The 22,119-nt window shown below is 42.7% G+C and overlaps 1 protein-coding gene across 2 annotated transcripts in view; it reads left to right on the forward strand.

Moving 5' to 3' along the window:
* Ptprn2 (protein tyrosine phosphatase receptor type N2) overlaps positions 1-22,119 on the forward strand; it is a 790,024-nt gene that overhangs the window by 305,725 nt on the left and 462,180 nt on the right. For both annotated transcript variants that reach the window (XM_031356691.1, XM_031356693.1), the window contains exon 4: positions 15,862-15,964. In XM_031356691.1, the coding sequence (XP_031212551.1) occupies positions 15,862-15,964 (103 nt within the window). The remainder of the gene's footprint in view (positions 1-15,861; positions 15,965-22,119) is intronic.

Consider the following 22,119-nt stretch of genomic DNA (forward strand, 5'->3'; position numbering starts at 1 on the left):
CTGAATCTTGCTTTTCTGGTGTGATAGTGTGTCCAGGACTTGCAATGGTGGGAGTATTGGGTTCTGATAATGCCAAATAACCTTGGTTTGTGTTGCTTATATTCTTACGCTTGCCCTGCATCATCTGGTTATCTCTAGTGCTACCTGCCCTTGCTAAATCTGACTGGAGCCTGTCCTTCCAGTGATCCTGGTTGTGTCAGAAGTCCTCAGAGACAAGCTGTCTCTGTGATCCTGTGATTCTGGGATCCTGTAACCCTGGGCTTGTTAGAGCACCTGGGAGTAGAGCTTCCTCTTGGTGTTTTGGGAATGACTGCAGAGTTTCCGCCCAAGGTTCACTCAGGGCATTGGCCTGCCCAGCCAGACCAGAAGCAACCCGAGCCACTGGGCTGGCAGACTTCCTGTGTGCCTGGGTTCTGCTGGTCCCAGTTACTCCCGGTATTCAGACAGATGTTGTGTCTTCCTCACCTCTGATCCTGGGTGTGTTAGAGCGTCTGGGAGTGGAGCTTCCTCTGGGTGTTATGGGACTGGTTGGGGAGCTTGCGCCCAAGGTCTGCTCAGGGCACCAGCTCAGACAGACCCGAAGAAACCTGAACCACTGGGCTGGTGGAGTTCCTGTGTGTCTTGTCCTGCTGGTCCCAGTTACTTCCAGTGTTGGGACAGATGTGCCTGTTTTGAAAATTTTAAGTTCATTGGGAACAGTTAGATTTTGGATTCAAATAAGTCTCTCATAGCAGCAACCATGGCACTGCTGCATCTGCCTTGCAGACTGGCCACTCTGTTCAGGGAGAAGCAGGCATTCTATGCTGCAGGGCCAGGATCATGGCCTCTGTTGGGGAAGAGCGGTGCTTTCTGTTCTTCCACTGTGGTACAGGCACTCATGCTGTGTTCAGTGGTTCCTGTGATTTAAGTGGGGGCCCTGGTTTTAGAATTCTGTTTTAAGCCTTCTAGGGTCTGTCACATTTTCTCCTCTCTCAGAAATCTCTAGTTCTGTGCCCTCAGAAGCAGAGTATTGTTATATTCATAAGCACAATTTTGTCGCTGCAGTGGCTGTTGTGGTGATAGTAACACCAGCAGTGATGGTCCCTGGGATATGAAGTGTGGGGCTAGGGGCAGGGGCTAGTGTTACCTTCCTTTTAGGTTACATCCCTGTTCTTTTCCTTGCTGGTTCAGTATCTGAACACATGGCCTCAATTCTCTCTTCTGGAAATATAGGTCACAGCCTCCCTCTTCCTTATCTGTGTGAGGTAATGTCTCTGTGTCTTCTCTCTTCCTGATCTTTGTGAAGTTCCGTACAAGAGAGTACCCAGACATGTGTAGAAAACTTTCTTCTGAGTCTTCTCCCTCCCAAGCTATTGACTTTACTGGTCAGCTGCCAAAATAGTGCCTTCCCTCCTATGATGGCTACTGTATGACCAGAGCCATTCTATCCGGGCAGATCAGTCTACATGTTGACATGTCCCCTCTGAAGTCACCTTATGCTGGAGACATGCTCTGGCCACTCAACCACCCTTCCACTCCCTGCCACCTGATTTCCCTTGCCCATCATTCTTGCTTCTAGACATGTTTCTCTGTTCCTTAAACATTCACTTTTGGATTATTGTCATTAAATTTGCTGTTCTTTACCCTATGTCATGACTCGCCTGCTACGTAGGAGGTAGCCTTAGTTGTTAGCTTGATGGGGCTGATTTACCAACACAACTGTATTATTTTGGTTGCGAGAGCATTCTGTGTCAGTCCTTTCTAAAGTTCAAAAGCAAAAATAAAGTGTGTTCTGTAGAATGTAGGTTGTCCCACTTTGGAAAGTTCTGTGGATAAGTACAGGCACACAGCATGGAATGCTTGTTCTCACTTGCCCCACTTCTTCAAACTGCCTCTGTCAGCATTTCCAGATGTTCCTCGATCTCTCTAAAGGGTCTTCTTTCCTTGAGACAACACATTTGTCAAAATGGAAGGCCATCAAAACAGATTCTGTATTTAGTGGTAGAGACGCTGGTCTGAGGAGTGGTGACAAAGTCCTGAATGAATGCCACAGGAATGAATTGACACAGGAACGGCCATATCAAGAATGCCAGTTTCTCAGACCCATGGCAAGGCCTTCCTCTGGTCCAAATATAGGTGCTGACAAACTATGCAGAAATAATCAAGCACAGCTTTCTCCTCTGGGATGGCTGCAGTATGAGGTTGCTCCCCTACAGTGCCTGTGCACCTTCAAGCTTAGCTAGTTTACCTCCTTGTCCAGCAGTACATTATCAACTTGCTTATTCACCCAGCTCTGTATAATAAACTGGTTTCCTCATTTAGCTGTATGTAATGAATGTGTTGATTTTTCTGGGTTGCTGGTGCATCTCCATCAGAGCTCATTGCCCACTCCATCCCAGCTTTTCTGCACATGTCATTTTTTTATTCCCTACTGCCCCGGTCAAGTCAATGCCAAAGCCATGAGGTTGTACTGGCCAGAGGGAATGGACTTGCTGCAGGTCACTTTGTCAGTTCTCAGTGTACTCTGGGATCAGAACATTCCCAGCTTGAACTTCTAAAAGACCTATGCATGGGGCCTGTCACTGAAGCCTCAGTCTCCCACTGAATGCTAGAATATTGCTGGATCATGAGGAGCCCTCCCTGTGTCTTGCTGTCCACATCAAAAGGGCTCTTCTTTTAAATGCTGATTTTAATTTAATTGATGTTTTCCATGTCTTCCTCAAATCTTAGGAGAAACGTGTATCTAAATCTAATCTGTCTGTGAATCAACCAACTGATCACAGATAGCAACCCATACAAGCAAATTTCCATTTTCAGTAGTCTTTAGAATCCCACAGTCATGAGTACTCAGGAATGCAACTTAGTTTGATGGATAGAGAAATATCTTATGACAGTCACCACCATCAGTCACACCCTGTTTGTTTCCCTATAACTGTAACCACCAAAAATGAGTTCCTTTCAGCTAAGGCTTGCTTAGCATGCCTGCACCAGCCTATGTCCACTCCATATCCAGAAGTCAGGTGGGGACAGCTATGACACTGGACATAGGGAATGCTATGACCACCAAGCAGAAGGGACCTGCTGTGCTTTGGGCACTAGCTCCAAGCCAGCTATTTCTACACTCATCTCATTAGTCCATGTGGCTACCTCAGGAGATGTGTCTAAATTGGGAGAAAGCTACTGGGGAGTAGACACAGCCTCTATATAGCCATGGAAGTGAATGTGGAAATGCAGGCCAGAGGACTCAGCAGCCAGCCAGTTGAAAAAGTGGAGTTATCTTGGCTTCTCATTAGAGTTTGTTAATATCATCCTACCCTAGTAGGAATGTTTATTGTGATCATCCATCTCTCAAAGTAGGGCTCCTTGGCATAGTTCCATCCTCATAAGTGCATTATTTGAAGTAATCTGCCATATTGAGGTGATAATACTCTTGTGGGAAATTTCATTCAGTCACTCAGATAGCTCAAATGAAGGACTTTTGACTTGACCATGGCCAGAGGTCATAAGAAGCACATAACTAATCAGAGGCTTGTCTCTGAAGGGAATCCCAGCTCCTTCATCCCCACAATTTTTATTCTTGTGTTTCCTTGCTGTCACTTCCAATAGCCCAATAGCCACACTCCACAGGCTACAGGCTCTAAGTCAGGGGGACAGTCATACCATATAGCCCAAAGGTCAAAGGCAGTATTGCAAGTCCAAGCTCAGGCTAGGAACCATGTGTGTTCAACCTTGGCAAGAAGGCTCATTCTCACTTGTTCCTCCAAGTCTTTCAACCCCTTCCCTTAACACAGTTTAAAAGGTTTTTCCATGCCACTTCAGGTCAAGATGTATTCAAAGGCTTCACTCACAACACTATGTTTATGTGTTGTTCAGCTTTTCGTTACTCTAAGAAAACACCCAAGAAAGTTATATCACAAATACAAAATGTTTGCTTTGGCTCATAGTTTTAAGGTTCCAGTCCATGACTGGGTGGACCAATTTCTCTTAGGCCTTTGATATTGGCAGATGGAAATGACAGGTGCACGTGACAGAGAAAACTGCTCACTTCATGGCAAGAATAAAAGGTAGTGGAGAAAGGAGCTGGAATTCCCTTCAGAGACAGGCCTCTGAGTCATGTGCTTTCCATAAGGACTCAACTCCTAAAAGTCCATATAGCACATTAGTGTCACCCTGGGAACCAAATCTTTAGCACTTAAGCCTTCGGAGGACTTTCACATCTAAACTATGGCTTCATCTTCTAAGATGCAGTTGTGTTATCACTGAACTGCTCCAAAGGCTTCCATTGCCCCAGTGAATGTCATAAGGTCCAACACTTATGGATATGGTATTCAGCCTCTGGGTGGAATACTGACTCCAACCCTCTCCTCTGCTGTTGTAGTCACCCATATCAGATGTCAGTCCCTTAACACCTTTCCTCGTCTGGTAAGCTGCTGCAGAATTCTTCCTCTGACTTAGCCCTTTTAGAGTTCTCTGTTTCCTTCTAGTATTGGCTCACATTTCTCTTATGGATCTTTCTTACTCTCTAGCCCCAGCTGGACTCTTCACTTCTATTGCTTAACAGTTTGCCTATAGCCTTCTCATTTCTTAACACCTTCTAACTGAGATCTTAGTTAATTGTGAACATGTGTTTAAACTGTTCTTATAAACTGTAAATCAGGAACTGTGGTTGTTCTCATGCTGTAGGTTACTGGTACAGAACACAAGGGTGGGTTTTATATATATTATGTAAGTGACACCAGCCAGTAGGCAACCTTTGTTGGATATCTTTCTGCATTCACCATACACAGCTTCCTGGAGGTTTACCTGGGTTGTAGTTCATACTAACCATTCTTTCATCATTTCTTTATAGTTCTCTGTGAGGTGGATATACCACTGAGTGCTTATTAACCCTTCACTCACTAGTGGCCATCCGGGTGTTTCCCAGATGGGCTTTTATTTTAAACAGTATTTTTATACTTTGTGGCCTATTATTATAAACACTATTAAATGTTTATATACTTAAATACACATATGCACATACACACAAACATATACACCCACACCATTCACTTTCCTTTTTTGGGATAAAGGACAGAGAATATGTTGTTGGGTCACATAGTAAGTACATGTTCATTTTATAGTCCCATCAGAAAATTAAAGGGATCCTGTTTTCCACATCCGGCTCAGAACTCAGCACTGTTCCTGTTACCTATCTTAGCTGTTCTGGTGGGTGTGGAATGATATCTCATTGTGGAATTAATTTCCATATCCCTGATGGCCAATAGTGCTGAGAATCTTTTCATGTGCTTAGTCTCCATCTGTGGAGATTCAAGCACTGAAGTGTCTCCTCGTGTCTCTTGCCCATTTTATAATTGGTTTGTTTTCAGTGTTTGGTTTGAGAGTTTTGTCTCCACTCCAGGCCCTAGTACATGTGCTTTCTCTCCCACTTGGCTCTTGTCATTTTATCCCCTCAATAGAGCTTTTGGCAGAGCAAAGGGTTCGGATTTTGAGAAAATCCAATTGATCAGTTTTTCTTTTTATGGGCATTCAGTGCAAGTCTAAGAGCGTTGACTTAGTCTTAGGTTCCGAAAGTGATCTCTTTTTCTTCCTAAAAAGTACATAGTTTTAAACTTACATCTATGCCATTTTATTATGGGTCCATTTCAGTTGCACATACACTGGAATCTCTAGTCTTGTCTGTGGATGCCCAATCACTCCAGTGTGGCTGGTGGGAGAGGCAGCTTTTTATGGAGGTTTTGAAATTTATTTTTTTTTTGTCAAAAATAGCTTCAAGATGTTTTTATGGATCTATTTCTGTGTTTCCCAGTCTGTTTTGTTGATTTTGTTGTCTATTCTTTCACTAAACATAGTTTGAATTATTATACCAATATAATTAGATTTGTGATACCCTGTAGTGACTTATCTAGCTATAGTCATCTTTCTCTCCCAATTTAAAGCTACTCTGGTTAATTTGTTATTCCATATAAGCTTTTTTATCTACAAAAATGTTGGAGCTTTAGACCTGACACACTTCCTATTTTTCAGAGTTTTTTAAAATAAAACTTTAGCATACAAGTCTTGTGTATTTTGCTAGATTTAAACACACAATTATTTAATTTTCCAGTGGCATGCATTGGAGGTTAGTTAGATGGACAAGGAAAATAGAAAAGAATCCTGAGATTCTTGTTCCTGGAAGACATTGCAACATAAATAGCAGGAAGGCATGAGATGGGTATCTAAACAGAACCAGTATGGAAAAGGAACAAGGGAACCCAATAGCTCTATAAAATACCCAAGCCAGCACCTGCTAGGGAGCTCTCAGCCTCAAGGCCTCTCCTATCCTGAAGGAATAAAGCAGTTAACTTTCATTTTTTTCACAGCTTGGTCTTCAATCTTTCCTGGATATTTGATTTCTTGTTCCAAGAGAATGAGTTCCGCAGTCCGCCTAGACAGCTACTAACATTCCTGATACAGGGTGTATTTATTGCTTTTACTTTTGATGTCTCTTGATTATTATTTATAGGTTTTTATTTTTATTATTTTCCTTGTGATTTCCAAGTACACGAGCTTGTCCTATATGATCATATATATTATAATTATGTCCTATGGATATGTATGTATATGCATATAGATGTATGTGTATGTGTATATGTATATGTGAGTATGTCCTATGGAGACATGTTCAAGTTCATGTCTTCCCTTCTGATTTTCATGCCTTCTTATTTCCTTATCTTGCCCTATAGCAATAGCTGTAGTGTTGAATAGCACTCTGTTAAACAAGAGCGATGTTTTAGATCTCCTTCACGCAGGAAGGATGCCAGAAACTCAAACTCAAGATTACCAAAGGTCAACCCAAGACAGTGGCTTTGAGTTCATTGTTTCATACTAACAAGATCAAAATGTGACATCTCATGGGATTATGCAAAAGGAAAACAAGCTTTACTAAGAAGAATTATAGACAACTGAAAAGTGAGAGAAACTTCCAAGAGTGGAAAGGCTTCCAAAAGAGGGAAAAATCCTTGGAACTCCTTTGTGTATGGCAGAAACTGAACAAAGGTTGAGGTAATCTCTGTTGAGATTGGTTCATTCTATCATGGGCCGAGTCAATGGAGGACCCACACCCTCTATGCATGTCCATTTATCCCAACCAGAAGATGATCATGATGTACCCCATTTAGGGGTGGTAGATGCCCCCTTTGTCCATCTCTGATTTGTGCTTCATTAGCTGTTGATTTTAATGTTTCTAGCTGTTAGTCACTGGCTGGTATTGCTCCTTCCAACCTGGCAGGTGTCTAAAATCTCCTCAGTTTTAACAGACCCTCCGTCCTCACAGCCACCAAGAAGTATCTGTCTTTATTCTTAGTTAACTCCTTGTCTATGGAATCATCTGGGTATTCTTTCCTAAACCAGACAGAGGCTTCTTATTAGAAGCCAACCTTGCTTCTGATTTCATCTGTCACAATTAGCTGTACCAGAATCAGTATATAAGAAAGATACATCAGTGCCCTAATATATCCCTCAAGCATTGGGGACCAGACAGCATCTGGTTTTCCATCACTGGCCTAGAGTCCTGCTCTTCCTCTTATCTCATATTCAACCAGAGCTCTCTTATTCCTCTTCCTGCTGCCCTCAGAGAAGCCCTATGCTCACAGTGGGAAGTAGCTTGTGCAGACTCACAAGTGGTCAAAGTATGGAGAGTAAAATGTCGAGTATAGGGCCCAAAGTGGGACATTTATAGAATTCCTTCCAAGGCTGAGAGAACATCAGGAACAGAAAGGGTAGAGAAAATAAAAGACCCAGAGGTTGCAGATGAGTTCTGGGAACAGTGCCTTCTGCACATGAAATGCGCATCACACTCTTCTTAATTAGTGCTGAATTTTATTTGCTGATATCATCAATAACATTTCTTTCCTACATTCATGATGGAAATTGATCTATAGGTGTCTTTATTTTTAATTTTTATTTATTCATTTAACATCACTGATTGCTGCCCTCACTCCTGGTCACCCCCTCCCCAATTCCCTTTCCTCCTCTCCTATGAAAGCATGGAGCCTCCTCCCATATTCCTGTACTCCAGCACATAAAGTCTCTGTGGGACTAGGCACTTCTCTCACTGAGGCCAGACAGGGCAGCCCAGCTAGAACATATCCCACATATAGGCAACAGCTTTTGGAATAGACCATGCTCTAATTGTTCAGGACCCATGTGAAGACCAAATTGCACATCTGCTACATATGTGTGAGGAGGCATAGGTCTAGCCTTTTTGACTGGTGACTCAGTCTCTGAGAGCCCCATTGGTCCAGGTTAGTTGACTTTGTTTGTCTTTGTGTGGAGTTCCTGTCCCCTTCTGGGGGCCTTGATCCTTTTCCCAACTCTTCTATAAGAATGCCAAGGCTCCATCCACTGTTTGGCTTTTGGTCTCTGCATTCATCTGAGTCTGCTGCTGGGTAGAGCCTCTCCAAGGACAGCTATGTTAGACTCCTGTCTATAAGCATAGCAGAATATCATTAATAGTGTCAGGGATTAGTATTTATCCATGGGATGGATCTCTAGTTGGGCTGGCAATTGCTTTACCATTCCCTCAGTCTCTACTCCATTTCCTGTCCCTGTATTTCTTGTAGACAGGATAAATTTCAGTTTGAAAGTTTTGTAGGTGGGGTGGTGTTCCTATAACTCCACTAGGCTTCCTGCCTGACTACAGGAGGTAGCTTCTTCAGGTTCCATATCCCCTGTGCTATGAGTTACAGCTAAGGTCATACCCATTGATTCTTGGGTGCTTCTCCTCTCTCAGGTGTTTGGTGTATCCTTGAAATGTCCCCCACCTCCCGACCCCTGCCAGTTGCAGATTTCCATTCATTCTCATGACCATCTGGCCATCCCTCCTGTCCTTTCTAGGACTATTTTATTCCCCCTTCTAAGTGAGATTCAAGAATCCTCACTTGTGCCTTCCTTCTTGTTAAGCTTCTTTGGGTCTGTAGAGTGTAGCATGGGTATCCTGTATTTTATGATTAATGTTCCTGTACTGGCTGGTTTGTGTGTCAACTTGACACAGGCTGGAGTTATCACAGAGAAGGGAGTTTCATTTGGGGGAATGCCTCCATGAGATCCAGCTGTGGGGCATTTTCTCAATTAGTGATCAAGGGGGTAGGGCCCCTTGTGGGTGGTGCCATCCCTGAGCTGGAAGTCTTGGGTTCTTATAAGAGAGCAGGCTGAGCAAGCCAGGAGAAGCAAGCCAGTAAGGAATATCCCTCCATGGCCTCTGCATCAGCTCCTGCTTCCTGACCTGCTTGAGTTCCAGTCCTGACTTCCTCTGGTGATCAACAGCAATATGGAAGTAAGCTGAATAAACCCTTTCCTCCCCAACTTGCATCTTGGTCATGATGTTTGTGCAGGAATAGAAACCCTGACTAAGACAATTCCCTTATAAGTGAGTACATACCATGCATGTCCTTTAGGGTCTTAGTTACTTTCATCTGCCTTTGTTACCAGAGTAATACTAGTCATGGGGTGAGCTGGGATCTACTTCTTCCTCTTATATTTTCTGGGAGAATTCATACATAATTCATGTTAATTCTTTAAGCATTTTATAGAGTTTATAGTGATACTGTTTGGGCCTATATATTTCTTTGAGGGAAGGATTTTAATTCTGAATTTAATTTTTCTAATAATTACATATCTAATCAAATGATTCATTTCAAAATGGATGAATTATTGCTATTTGTATTTTTGAGGAATTAGTCCATTTCATCAATACTAAGATCATCCTTGAAAAGGTCATCCTTGTGGAGTTGTTTATTCCTTCTTCTTCTTCTTCTTCTTCTTCTTCTTCTTCTTCTTCTTCTTCTTCTTCTTCTTCTTCTTCTTCTTCCTCTTCCTCTTCCTCTTCCTCTTCCTCTTCCTCTTCCTCTTCCTCTTCTTCTTCTTCTTCTTCTTCTTCTTCTTCTTCTTCCTCTTCTTCTTCCTCTTCTTCTTCTTCTTTCTTCTACCACTGCTGTCACCGCTCCTGCCACCTTGATATCTGCAACATCTGGTATCTCTCACTTCATTGATAATATGAACAATCTACAATCTCTTTTTTGCTTTTATTCCTTAATCTTGTTAGAAGTCACAGATCTCCCTCTTTTTCTACTTTAAAGTTCATTAACCTTGTCTCCTTGAGTGTATTTTATTGTTCCTTATATCAGTCTTATTTTGGGATTTAGGTTACTGATTGGAGAATTTTCTTCTTCAATGTAAACATTTATGCTGCAAATTCTACTCATTGAATTGATTTAACTGTGTACCATAAATGTGAGGGCAGTGGACCATGAGAGGAAGCCTGACCTTCAGTTGAGCTAAAGGCTTGAAGCCTTGGAGATCCTGAAGGGATGGTAGGAGCTTTGCCTGCTCCTGGCCCCACGCCCCTGTCATGTAGTTGCAGCCCCCCACCCCTGCAGCACCACATAGTTTTGAGGCCATCAGTCACATAAGTCCTTCCACGTGTGGATGAGGCATCCCTAACTTCTCAGACCAAGACAATAGGAAAGGAGACATGACTTGTGGTCATGTAGTCTCAAGACAGAGTTCTCTAACCTAATGAGGTACCTAGAGGCCTGGAGGAGATAACCAATAAGCTATCCTTCCCAGACATTCCTTCCTGCAAAAGGTATTTAATCTCAGACACACCCTGAGAAGTGGGGTATGGTTTTACACATCCACTTTCTGCCATGACAATAAATGGTTTGGAATCACAGACTGTCTCTTTTCATCACTGTGGGGAGCCATGAAGAAGGCCTTCGCCTACAGAGCTACAGTCCGGTCTCCAGCAGAAGGCCTCTCTAAACTCCCAGCCACAATGGCCACCAAGCCTGCTGCCATCAAGCCAAGGACAATTTCCATGGGACCAGTGGAGTTCCCACCCCTACCACCAGCCCCAGGCTAGATCCAGCCTATGCCCCCACTCCATTTTCAGCTCTCTGAGACTCCCAGAGGTGCCTGGGTGTCCAAGAACCTGTAAACCCCATAACTCTAGCCTCATTACAGGCCAGGGGACTCCCAGGCTGGCTCCAGTCTTCCCACATCTCAGACAGCACTTTCCCACCCCACAATGGTGACTTGGTGCTTCCTTAAGCCCCAGCACCTGCCTGCTGCTCTGTGAGATAAGAGCAGTCAAACTCTTGGCTTTCTGCTTCCACAATTGGCCATGCCCAGTAGCAGACTCAGGCCCACCAATCCTACACATAAGCATGGATATATATGCCTTTACATTTTCATTTTTATTCAGGTCAATTCATTTCTCCTCTCAAATTGCCATTGATTTATGGGATATATATATATATATATATCCCATATATATGATATATATATAATATCCAAGTCTGGGATTTCCCCAGTATCTTTCTGCTACTGACTTCTAGTGTGCCTTTACTGTGTTAGAGCCACACTAAACGTGGCTCTAACACAATGATTCTGCGGTCCACCTTTTGCCAGACTGGTTCCATGGCTCAGGATATGGTTTGCTGCAGTGTGTTTTCCACAAGGGATCAGATATGTCCTGGCCTTGTTGGGTAGAGTGATGCAAAAGTGTTCATCAACTGCACTGTTGGCTGCTTTAGAACTGCTTGTTTTCTGCTTAGTTGTCTATGGAAGGAAAAGTCTAGCCAAGAAAGTGACTTTGAAACCTGCTTCTGATATTGTAGATTGGTTTGTTTCTCCTTTATAGATATAATTTCTGCCTTGCATACTCTGCTGGCATGTTGTTTGACGCACAGTTATTAGGATTGGAGTAGTATGTCTTCTGTGCAATATTTTGTCTACCATTATGCATGTTCCTGTTCTGTCTCTGGTAATCTCTACTCTGCTGGTTCATTCACATGATGTTAATATGACCAGGCTGCTGCCCATTAATGCTCACATGATGTAGTGTTTATCTACATGCCTAATTTCATTCTTTCTATATGATTTTCTTAGAAATTTTACATGGGTAGTATTGAGTATTTAAATATTTTCTCATTGTTGTATTTGAACACTCTGACTTTGAATATAATGATTGACATGTTAAGGCTCCAATGTTGCCCTCTCCGGTCCTGTTTTTCTCCTCCTCTTCTTTTCTTCCAGTGCTGAGTAAGCCCAGAAGCTCACACACAGGTTGAGAAGGTGTGGTAGTACTGAGCTTCACTCCTAGCTAGTTTCTCTTCTTTTTATTATTTTTATTTTTATTTTTTATTTTTGCTTTCCTTGGGTTACATTTTCTCAGTAGTGCTTCAGAGTGTGTATCTTCAATACCTGGCTACTTGAGATACTATTGATGCATGTACATGACTTACAGCAGCTTCTGGTATCTTCTTTACCTTTGTTTATGACTCTTGGCCTACCCACTGACTGATAACGTAATTGCCTAGGATTTCCTTTCCTCGCCCTTAGGAGAATGTGAATGTTTTGAGATGTGCTTCCATTTTCCAGACGTGGGAGAAGCAGTGCTAAGTGATCTGTGCACATTCCCTGTCCTTTCCTGATGCTCCAGTTCCTTCCTCCATCACTTCTATCATATTCTGAGCAGTTACATAGTAGTTCTTTTAGAGCAGGTCTTCTGTAGTAGTGAAAACTCATTTTGCTCCATTTGAGAGTGTTTTATTTACCCACATTTCAGAGGGCTCTCCCTGATGCCTAAGGCATGTTTCTCTTCATCTGAATCAGTTCTTCCTGCCTGGCTGATAGATTTGGAAGCTAAGGATAGGCTTCTCTTTTTTAAGTACCTGAGATTGAGCTACTTCTTTGTGACTTAACTTCTAATGGTGAATCCTGGCATTGGGATGACCTTTCTTATGTAGGTAAGGGATCATTTGGAGCAGCATCAATATTTTTTTCTTTATAGGTTTTCAGAAATTTAATGATCATGAGTGTCTTAGTTAGGGAATTACTGCTGTGAACAGACACTATGACCAAGGCTAGTCTTATAAAGGACAACATTTAATTGGGGCTGGCTTACAGGTTCAGAGGTTCAGTCCATTATCACTAGGGCAGGAACATGGCAGCATCCAGGCAGACATGGTACAGGCTACTAGCAGAATACTGCCTTCCAGGCAGCTAGGAGTAGGGTCTCAAAACCCACACCCACAGTGACATACCTACTCTAACAAGGCCACACTTCCTAATGGTGCCACTCCCTGGGCCAAGTATATACAAACCATCACAATGAGTCTTGGAAGAAGTGGGATCTGCTATGCATGGGGTGTGCTCAGGTTCTTCAAATAAAAAAAAAATTAAATGAGAAATTTCTAGTTTTTAGGTTTCATCTCATAGCACTTATATATGATCTATTTTATTTTTATTTATATGTATATATGTGTGTGTTACAAGTGGATACTTATAGAGGCAAGATGGGGGCATTAGATTTGGATCCCCTGGAGCTGGAGCTACAAACGGTAGTTAGCCATCAGATGTGGGCTTTGGGAACTGAACTCTGGTCTTCTGGAGGAGGAGCAAATGCTCTTAAACACTTGGCCATCCCTTCAGCCCCAGCTTCTTTAATTATTAAGTCTATGTCTCTTGTGTAAATGGAGACACTTTTAGCCCTCACTTTTGTAAGTGGCTTTTCCATCCTGCCGTATCTTCTCTCCTCAAGTCTTTTTGTGGCACGGATGATAAAGATTTGGTTATGGCCCCAGGAACTCCCAGGCTCTTGTCACTGTTTGCTCAGTATCTTGCTCCATCTCGAAGTTCACCAACTCTTCTTCCCCTTTCATCCAAGAAGCATAGCCACAGACCTATTCACTGTTGTCGACTTTGATCACAATCCTTCCATTTCTATCATTTTTATACCACCCCCATGTTTTCTGAGACTCTTCACTTCCTCCTTTACTTCACATGGGGCTTCACAGTTGCTCACTGAAGCTATGGCTTCTTTAAATCTTCATCTGACTGTTGCCACATGTGCTATCCCAACTGCCTGTGCAGCTGACCACACCCTGGCCATCATGATCCTGAAGCCCTGTCACATCACTCAGCATATGCAGCACTGTGTTCAAGTAGTGTGTTCTTTAGATCTAAAACACTACTTACGTGTGCTTGTGAGTGTGTGCATGAATTTATGTGTCTGTATGTGTAGGTTTACATGTTGTGCATGTGTGTGCATAGGAAGTCAGAGGACAGCCTTTGGGGCTGTTTCTCGGGAGCAACCTCTCCGGCTTTTAAAGTTGGAATCTGTCATTGGCCTGAAACTTGACTGTTAGACTTTCCAGCGAGCCCCAAGATTCCCTGTTTTTACCTCCTTAATTCTGGGGTTCCAAGCATGTGCTCTCATGCCCAGCTTTTTAAATGCGGGTTCTGTAGATCAAACAGACCCTTGAATATGCAAGCTGTGCACTTTACCAACCAAGTCATCTCCCAGCCCAGAAGATGCCATTTTTAATGAAATTTTTTCATGTAAAATTCCTTTATGCTCTCAAGTATCTGTTGCCTGATAAATATTAATAGTAAGATTGTCCTTGGGGAAGCATGTTTAAAATATGCTTATTTTTTAAACCCAAAATGCTAGCTAGCTGTTGAGTTAATATTGCAGAGTGTTTTCCATTGAGAATGCTCCTGGGAATGGACAGAGGGGGCTCAGAAGCATGCCTGGCCAAGAACCTGCTTTTCTGATGCCTTTGCCATCAAACATTGCAGACTATATGGATTAGTCTGAATTCCCTGCAGTGACTCACCTTTCACAGAGAAGTGCTCTGAAGGACCTAGGGCTGAAGCCAGAGTCCTCCTGCTATTTTCACCATTGGGCCTCCTGGGACTTAGGATGTGCCAGTCATTTGATTCTTGCCATCTGTATGCTTTAACAATTCACATTTGCATTAAAAATGATTAAATATGTTCATGAAAGCCACTTCTCTATATTTTAAATTTCATCCAGACTGTATGCTCTAGACTTCATTACTATACTAGTCACACATACACACATGCACACAAATATGTACACATACACAAATGTGCACATGCACCCTCCCATGCATACACATATATACTCCTATACATGAGCATCACACATGAAAACACAGTCACATGTATGCAAACACATACATATACAGAGCTGTCCTGACTTGAAGGCTTTGTAACTTGTTTTTTGCACAGAGCATAAAAATATACCTCTGTAATTATGTGATGCTTAGTGATTAGATAATTATGGATAATTGCATGGGGTAGCTCTAAGTGTGAAAGCGTTACCGTAAGATCTAAAATGTACAAATTGCATAATAATTATTCTTGGGAGTTATTTGGTAATTCTGAGAATAATTATCATGTGATCCACAGTGCATGTAATTAATGCACAATTGCATGGATTTTTGCCTTCATAACTACTTCCCCTTGTTATAAAGCTCTTTGTCACAACATTTGAGTGTAAATATAATGTAATTGGCTCTGAGATTTAGTACATTAAATCCACAGTAATTGCTTCACAAGAGTGTAACCCTATCCAGCCAAACGCTAGGCTCTCAGGCAGGATGGGTTAGGGAAAACAGTTGTTCCAATGTGGTATGGCGACCCGGTCAGTGGAACAGTGGGTGTGCTGAGCAATGCAGTAGAACAAGTAGGCTGTGCAACGACATGCATGTTGTTATTGGGGGCCTCTCTGCTGCCGGTTTACCTACCCAGGCAGACAAGGTCCATCTTCTGCATTAGACAAAAGTCTCTCTTGGTTTCCATTTCCTTTGTCTCCCAGCCACAGCTAACACCCATTGTGCTAATTTTTAGAGCAATGGAACAAAACACTGACTGTCTTTGTGTCTGGAGGTTTAAGAAAGCTAAAGGAGATCTTACTCAACCTCACAAGGCCCCCCATGGTTTTCTGGAAGAACAGGGTTCTATAGGAGTCTGGAGTAAGAGTTTATCCACATTTGCAAATTCATGCCTCAGGTTATACTCCTTTCCCCACAGGTTTCACGTGGCAAGATGACTATACCCAGCATGTGATCGCCCAGGAGCTTGCAAACCTCCCCAAGGTCTACCTATGGAATGGGGAAGCTTCCAGCCCAGCCAGGTACGTGTAGGCATGGCTTACCTCTTCTTGTTCTCAGCCATAGCTGTATCATTAAGTTTGGCTACTTTTATCATAGCAAAGAAACCCCCACGTTTTGGGTGTAGAATGGATACCCATGAGGAAGAGGATGCTCTGCAAGGCATCTTTATACAGTGGAGTAACCCTGCAATGTGGTGCCTTGGACACTGAAAGGCACACTGGGTATTTTCATACTTGTCCCTGAGACCCCAGAAGAGCCCTGCACCTTCAGAGCCATGGTCTACCAAAGTGAGGTCAAGAACTGTGGTTTTTTTACTAGGAAATTGTGTTAACTACATTGCAATGAACAGGTTTAATTCAGAAAGTCATGGTCTATCTCTCCCAAAGCACAGCAGCCTATATTGAGCAACAATGTGTTCTGTGCCATCTCATTCACCTGCACTTACAGCTGTAGGGTGATGACCTGGGAGTCTCATTCACCTGCACTTACAGCTGTAGGGTGATGACCTTGGAGTCCCACTTCCCATAGGTCATGAAATGGGCAACATTTTCCAAAGAAAAACTACTGTAAGAATGAGCTTGGACTGCTACTCTGTATTCTGAGACCTTCGGGACCTTTCCCAAAGGCTTAGGTTGCAAGGTTCATTGTTTCCCTAAGCAACAGAATACTCTTGAACTAAAGTTTCCATGTAGAAATCTTTGTAACACAAACATGACTCTCTGCCTTTGTGACCATATGTGTCAAGTGATTCAGAGCCCCCAAGTCATCATGGAGGCCATTTCAAATCTAGTGAGATTGACAGTTATAACAGGTAAAAAGTGGGCACTTGGGTAGGACAGTGAGTCTGTGTGCGGTATGAATGGAGTCTCTGTGCTTTATACAGAGTGGACTAATATTCCTGGGGACATCTTCCATAAAGAGACTGATGTGTATATGCATGATGTATGTATGTACATACATATGTAAATATGTAGGTGTGTATGATATATGTATATGTGTATGTATGCATATGTTTTTTTCATCAAGTTGTAGCTGCATCTAAGAACTTATTTATTATATATTTGTAGAAATTAGTATAAAATTATATAAAACAGTTTATATTATACAGATAGTTATATATGTATGAACATATATACATATAGTAAATTATAAATATATCATGACATATGTTAAGTACCTAGACACCTGTCTTGAATGCTTACTTAATCATGAAGAAAATGCCAGTGACTTTTTTATGTGTCTTGAGGAGTGTTTCTATCTCTGGCTCAAAGATGGCCTCAGGCAGGTTTTTGAGACAAAACAAGAACTTTCTGCTCTCCTGAATTCTTTACTTCTTCATGAGTGGAAGCGAATGAGATTGGCCATCCATCTCTAAGGGCCATCAAGTTTTGGGAGGAACTGGCTAGGTATTCTCCAGCCTCTTGTCTATCCTCTGAGCCCTGTCCTGTCATGGAGAATTGGCTTCTTGGCTCCTATGTCCTCCTTGGCCTTGATTTGCTTTGATCTGTCCCCCGGGATACTGTCCACTGTACACATAGCAGAGGGAGGCAAGACTCTTCTTTCTGGCTCCTCACCCAAGGCCCAGACTCCACTGTGTCATAGCCCTTTCTCTATATCCCCCCTCACGTTTACCCTCTGACCTCTCACCTTTGTCTGTCTTTCTGGGAGATTCCCATTAGATACAGTGGGCCTTTGGGACTCCATTGAGACCATACATGAGTCATAAGACCATAAGTCATGAGCCATAGCACAGCCTGACCCCAGCTCCCTGTATTTCACTCCCCAAGCCTGGCTCCCTGCTTTGGCTCCCAGTTCCCTGCTCCTAGATCCATGCTTCATGGTTTTTGTTCCTTAGCTCTCAGCTCCCTGCATCCTGCAGGGATCCCTTCACCTTCCTCTTCCTGTTCCCAGCTTCCTGCCCCCTGCTTCCCATCCCCCTATTCTCCACCATGTCATTGTCACCTGTCAATTGCACAATTCCCCATTTTTACCCCCAAAGTCACCAGGAGACTTTTCTTTATCATTGAAATGATCTGTTCCCTGATATATTTAAGCATCCTCTTTCTTTGTACATAAGTCCCACAGTCTCTCATTGTGAGCCTCTTCAAAGAAAGCTGTCTCCATAGAGACCTCCAGGATGTTAGCCTAGTGCCCACGTGCTGCTCTGTCAGCATGAAGAAACGGTTCAGCCCTGTGTGTCTGTAATCCCTGTGACAGTTTAAACTTAAGTTTTCTTTTCATCTGTTTAAAATAATTTTAAAAAGCTTATTTCTTGGGCTTTCTTCTTTCTACTGTCTTTAGATTTACTGTTTGTAACTTCCTGGTTAAGTTGAAGGTCTTGTTTACATTGCTTCTGACTGTGGCCTTGCTGCCACCTACCCCTGAGTTTTTCTCTATACACCTGTGACTGTCATTTCACATCCTTTTGGAACAATTAAAGCATATGATATTTTTTCTTTCTCTCAATTTCTGTGCATTAGCCTGTAAATCTGAGAGTCAAATGCTATTGCTTTTCAATCTGCTGTTAGATTTAAACTTTTTTGAAATTTTGCTGTTTTTTTTTTTTTTGGTGGCCCTATTTGTGCAATAACTTTTCTGTTTCCAATAGATGACTCAACATTATATTTGTACCAACTATTTTCAGCATATATCATTATCTATGTAATTTATAACTTTATGAATAATATGCTGTGCTTTAATTGGAAATATAAACGCCAGTGGCATTATATAAGCTTTGTTCATATTTTGGCTTAATAAGATGTCTCAGGTGAAACATCCTTTGTCATGGTCCCTTCTGCTTCATTCACCAGCATCATGCTTTCTGAGTACTGCACTCTGGTGCTATACTGTCTTGCTGCAACTCTGTCCAGCTTCCTGTAGCTATGCTCATCCGGAGCCTGGGATCCAGCTTCCTGTAGCTATGCTCATCCGGAGCCTGGGAGCCCCTGCTGTATTCCTCACTCCTGCCTTAGGATGGCGCTGCTGCTCTCACTTTGCCTTTGCTTCCTGGTTAATCTGTGGCCTCCTTTAAAATCTGACCCTTGGACACTTTTGTTTGAAGTACAGGCTTCATACCCTACGCCAAACAGCTTCCAAGAGATGTGTGGAGCCCAGTGGGGCATGCACGTTAGCGGTGCTTGGACCTCTCTCCTCTGTGCACTGTGATTTGCTTCCATTTGTCTTCTTCAGCATTTTAAATAACTGTGTCTGATTGTAAATCCACAGATAGCCATCACCCCAGGTTTCCAAGCAACAGACTTCTTCAATTATTAATTAAAAGAGCCCATGTGTCCCCAACCCCTAGAGAGTAGGAGCTTTAGCATTTTCCTTTCCTACCCTAGACACTTCCTTCTTGATCTACCAGAACCCACCCCCACTAGCGTAAGTCACAAAAGTCACTGAATTTATGAAAGAAGGGAAGAGCGAAGGGATCTGCAATTTGTCTGAATGACAAGATTGGTGACAACGGCCATCAAGAGTCCTTCAAGTTTTCCTCAGCTGATTCACAGCTGGCCATGAAATGGAGTTTGGACTTCTCTCCAGAGGGACAGAATAGCTTGCCTCAAATCAGTGATTCATTCACAGTGAAGATAAGGCTGAACATTGTGGGGTACACATTGGGCTTCTTGTCCTGGTCCTTGGAGGCTGAGGCAGGGAGATTGAAAGCTTAAGGCTAGCCTGAACTACAGAATGAGACTGGGTCTCAATTTTTTAAGAAATGGGAAGAGGAGATTTACAGGGTAAGTCAGTGATAAGATGCTTATTAATATATGCGAACTTTCAGTTCCATTTTCAGAGGAGATGGAGAGTGGGAAGACAAAGAAGAGAGCTTGGTCTTTCTTTGAGGATCCCCATGGGATCCATAAGCTGAGAGAGCAGCAAGCACAGCTGTTCATTTGTGGTCCCCCACATATAGATGCCTTGCCTTAAGTAGAAGAGGCCTTGCGGTAATCTGAATTGGACAGAGCCATATGGGATCAGCACAGGGTGTGTTAGATATCACCATGAAGGGTGAGGCTTGGCACACACAGGATCACTGAGAACCAAGAGCTGGCTGTCTTCTGCAGATCTGAGATGGGAACCAGGACTAGGTGACTGGTGTATATGAATACCACCTCCACAGTCCATGTTGGTTGGCCCAGGCCTCCATGTGAAGCCAAGTGACAGAAAGGATTGTCACTGATTCTCTCTGTGCTCTCCTTAGCTTCTTTCAATCCTACAGATTACACAGCAACTTCTAGCAGCATATGCAAGGGTGGAAAAGCACAGTGCATTCAAAGATGAGCACGAAGCGTGGAGTCCAGGTGTGAGAGACATTCAAACTTTTCAGAAGGTGGAAATGTTCCCATAAATTGTTGGTTGCCTTGAAGCTAAGTGATCAGATAAAAGTACATGTTGATTGCTACCATACAGTATACAGAGTGATGGTGGTCACTCAGTCATCATGACTTACTGCAGGGTCACAAACTATGTCCCATGCTCAGAAGAGACACAAACAAGACAAATAAGGCCACTTAAAGGCACCTTCATGATCTGCCTCTGTCTGCATTGATTATCGATTGGTGAGAAAAATAAACGAAATACCAGAAGAGTAAATGGACCAGCTAAATTGCAGTCTAATAACATAGAAAATGAAATTCCACCCACCAAGAAGTAGTCAGGAAAATTAGCTGTGGTTTGAGATGCACAAAACTCTGAACTACACCATAAATTATGTGTTTACCATGGGCTGGACCAGACATTGGCAACAAGCAGGGTGTGTAATAATAATTTTCATTCTCCTGAAGTAATTGCCAAGTAAGGCTTACTACCTCTTTCTTTTCACCCAGACCTAGTCCCGGAGGTTTCTAGCCTATGTGCAATCTAATCGAGGCCTAGAATGTTTTCTTGAGACTTGCTACTTAAGAGGCTTACTTTTTCTTGCTCTTTCTGAGCTCTCTCTGTCTGGTTCAACTCAGATGTTCTAGCTCAAACTCTTTTCCAAGCTGACTGATTGAAGTTGGCTTCTCTCTATTCCTCCTGAATTGCTCTGCTTGGCCTCAAACTAACTCTAGCAATTTTTTTTTTTAATCTTCTGGTTCCTTCTCATTCTCTGGCTCAATCTGTCTTCACCTGTGTCTAACTTTTTCTCTATTTAACCTGTCTCTGTAAAACTCTCCCAGTAAAACTGTCTTCTCTCCTTTTTTTCTCTCTCTGTACTGCTCCCTCAAGTAACTTCCCTTTCCTGTCTTCTTGTGAGAGTTGGTCGTATCCCATTCTGTCAAATCTTTCTCTGATTTGTCACTTTGTCTGCTACTCAATTACACATCACTTTCAAACTTGCGTGCTTACTTTTACAAACTTTTACCTTCATTGTTTGGGATTAAAGGTGTGTGCTAAGGATGTGTCTGTATTCTGGGCAGAGGGTTAAAGGTGTGTGCTAAGAATGTGTCTGTATTCTGGGCAGAGGGTTAAAGGTATGTGCTAAGGTTCAGCTGCACTACAACTAGAAACAGGGTTTTCCAGTAAACAACACAATCTTGAGGTTCATCATGTGATCAAATATCCTACACCAAGGGCTGGTTTTATTTTTGTATTTCTATTTGGTATTCTGTATACCACACTGTAGCAATTATCTAACATTGCAGTCCAAGCTGGCCTGGAGCCCATGGTATTTCCTCCTGCCTTAGCTGCTAAGTGCTAGAATTATAGGTATTGACTGCCATACCTGATTTTTCACATGAGAGAAACAGAGATGGGGAAATTTCTGAATCGCAGCTTTAGGAAACCTTTTTTCTTTTGGCACAAATGTATGAATTTAGTCTGATTGCCATTTGTGCACCCGGGGCATGCACGGATCAGATCAGGACCACCTGCCTTTCCTCTCTTTAGCCCTCTCTTGTGTATAGAGCTCAAGTGTCTCTCTTTCTCCAGGCCTCTCAAAGAACAGGGTGTGTTGCTGTGAGCTGTGGCCAGACCCGTGCTGTGTTCACCAGGATCTATCCCTTTCTGTGCTCTGGTTCGTGGGGTCCAGCCTCCCTATCATTCCAACAGCAAGTGTCCACTATCCTCCATTCAGTGTGGCCATGTGAGAGACAACATGCCTTTTATTTAGCTCTTTTAAAATATCTAGCTTATTTCATTGAGCATGCTCCTTGTTTGGTTCCATCTACTCTGTTGCAAAGAATAGGATTTC

The sequence above is a fragment of the Mastomys coucha genome, unplaced genomic scaffold, assembly GCF_008632895.1.
Source record: "Mastomys coucha isolate ucsf_1 unplaced genomic scaffold, UCSF_Mcou_1 pScaffold6, whole genome shotgun sequence".
Lineage (NCBI taxonomy): Eukaryota > Metazoa > Chordata > Mammalia > Rodentia > Muridae > Mastomys > Mastomys coucha.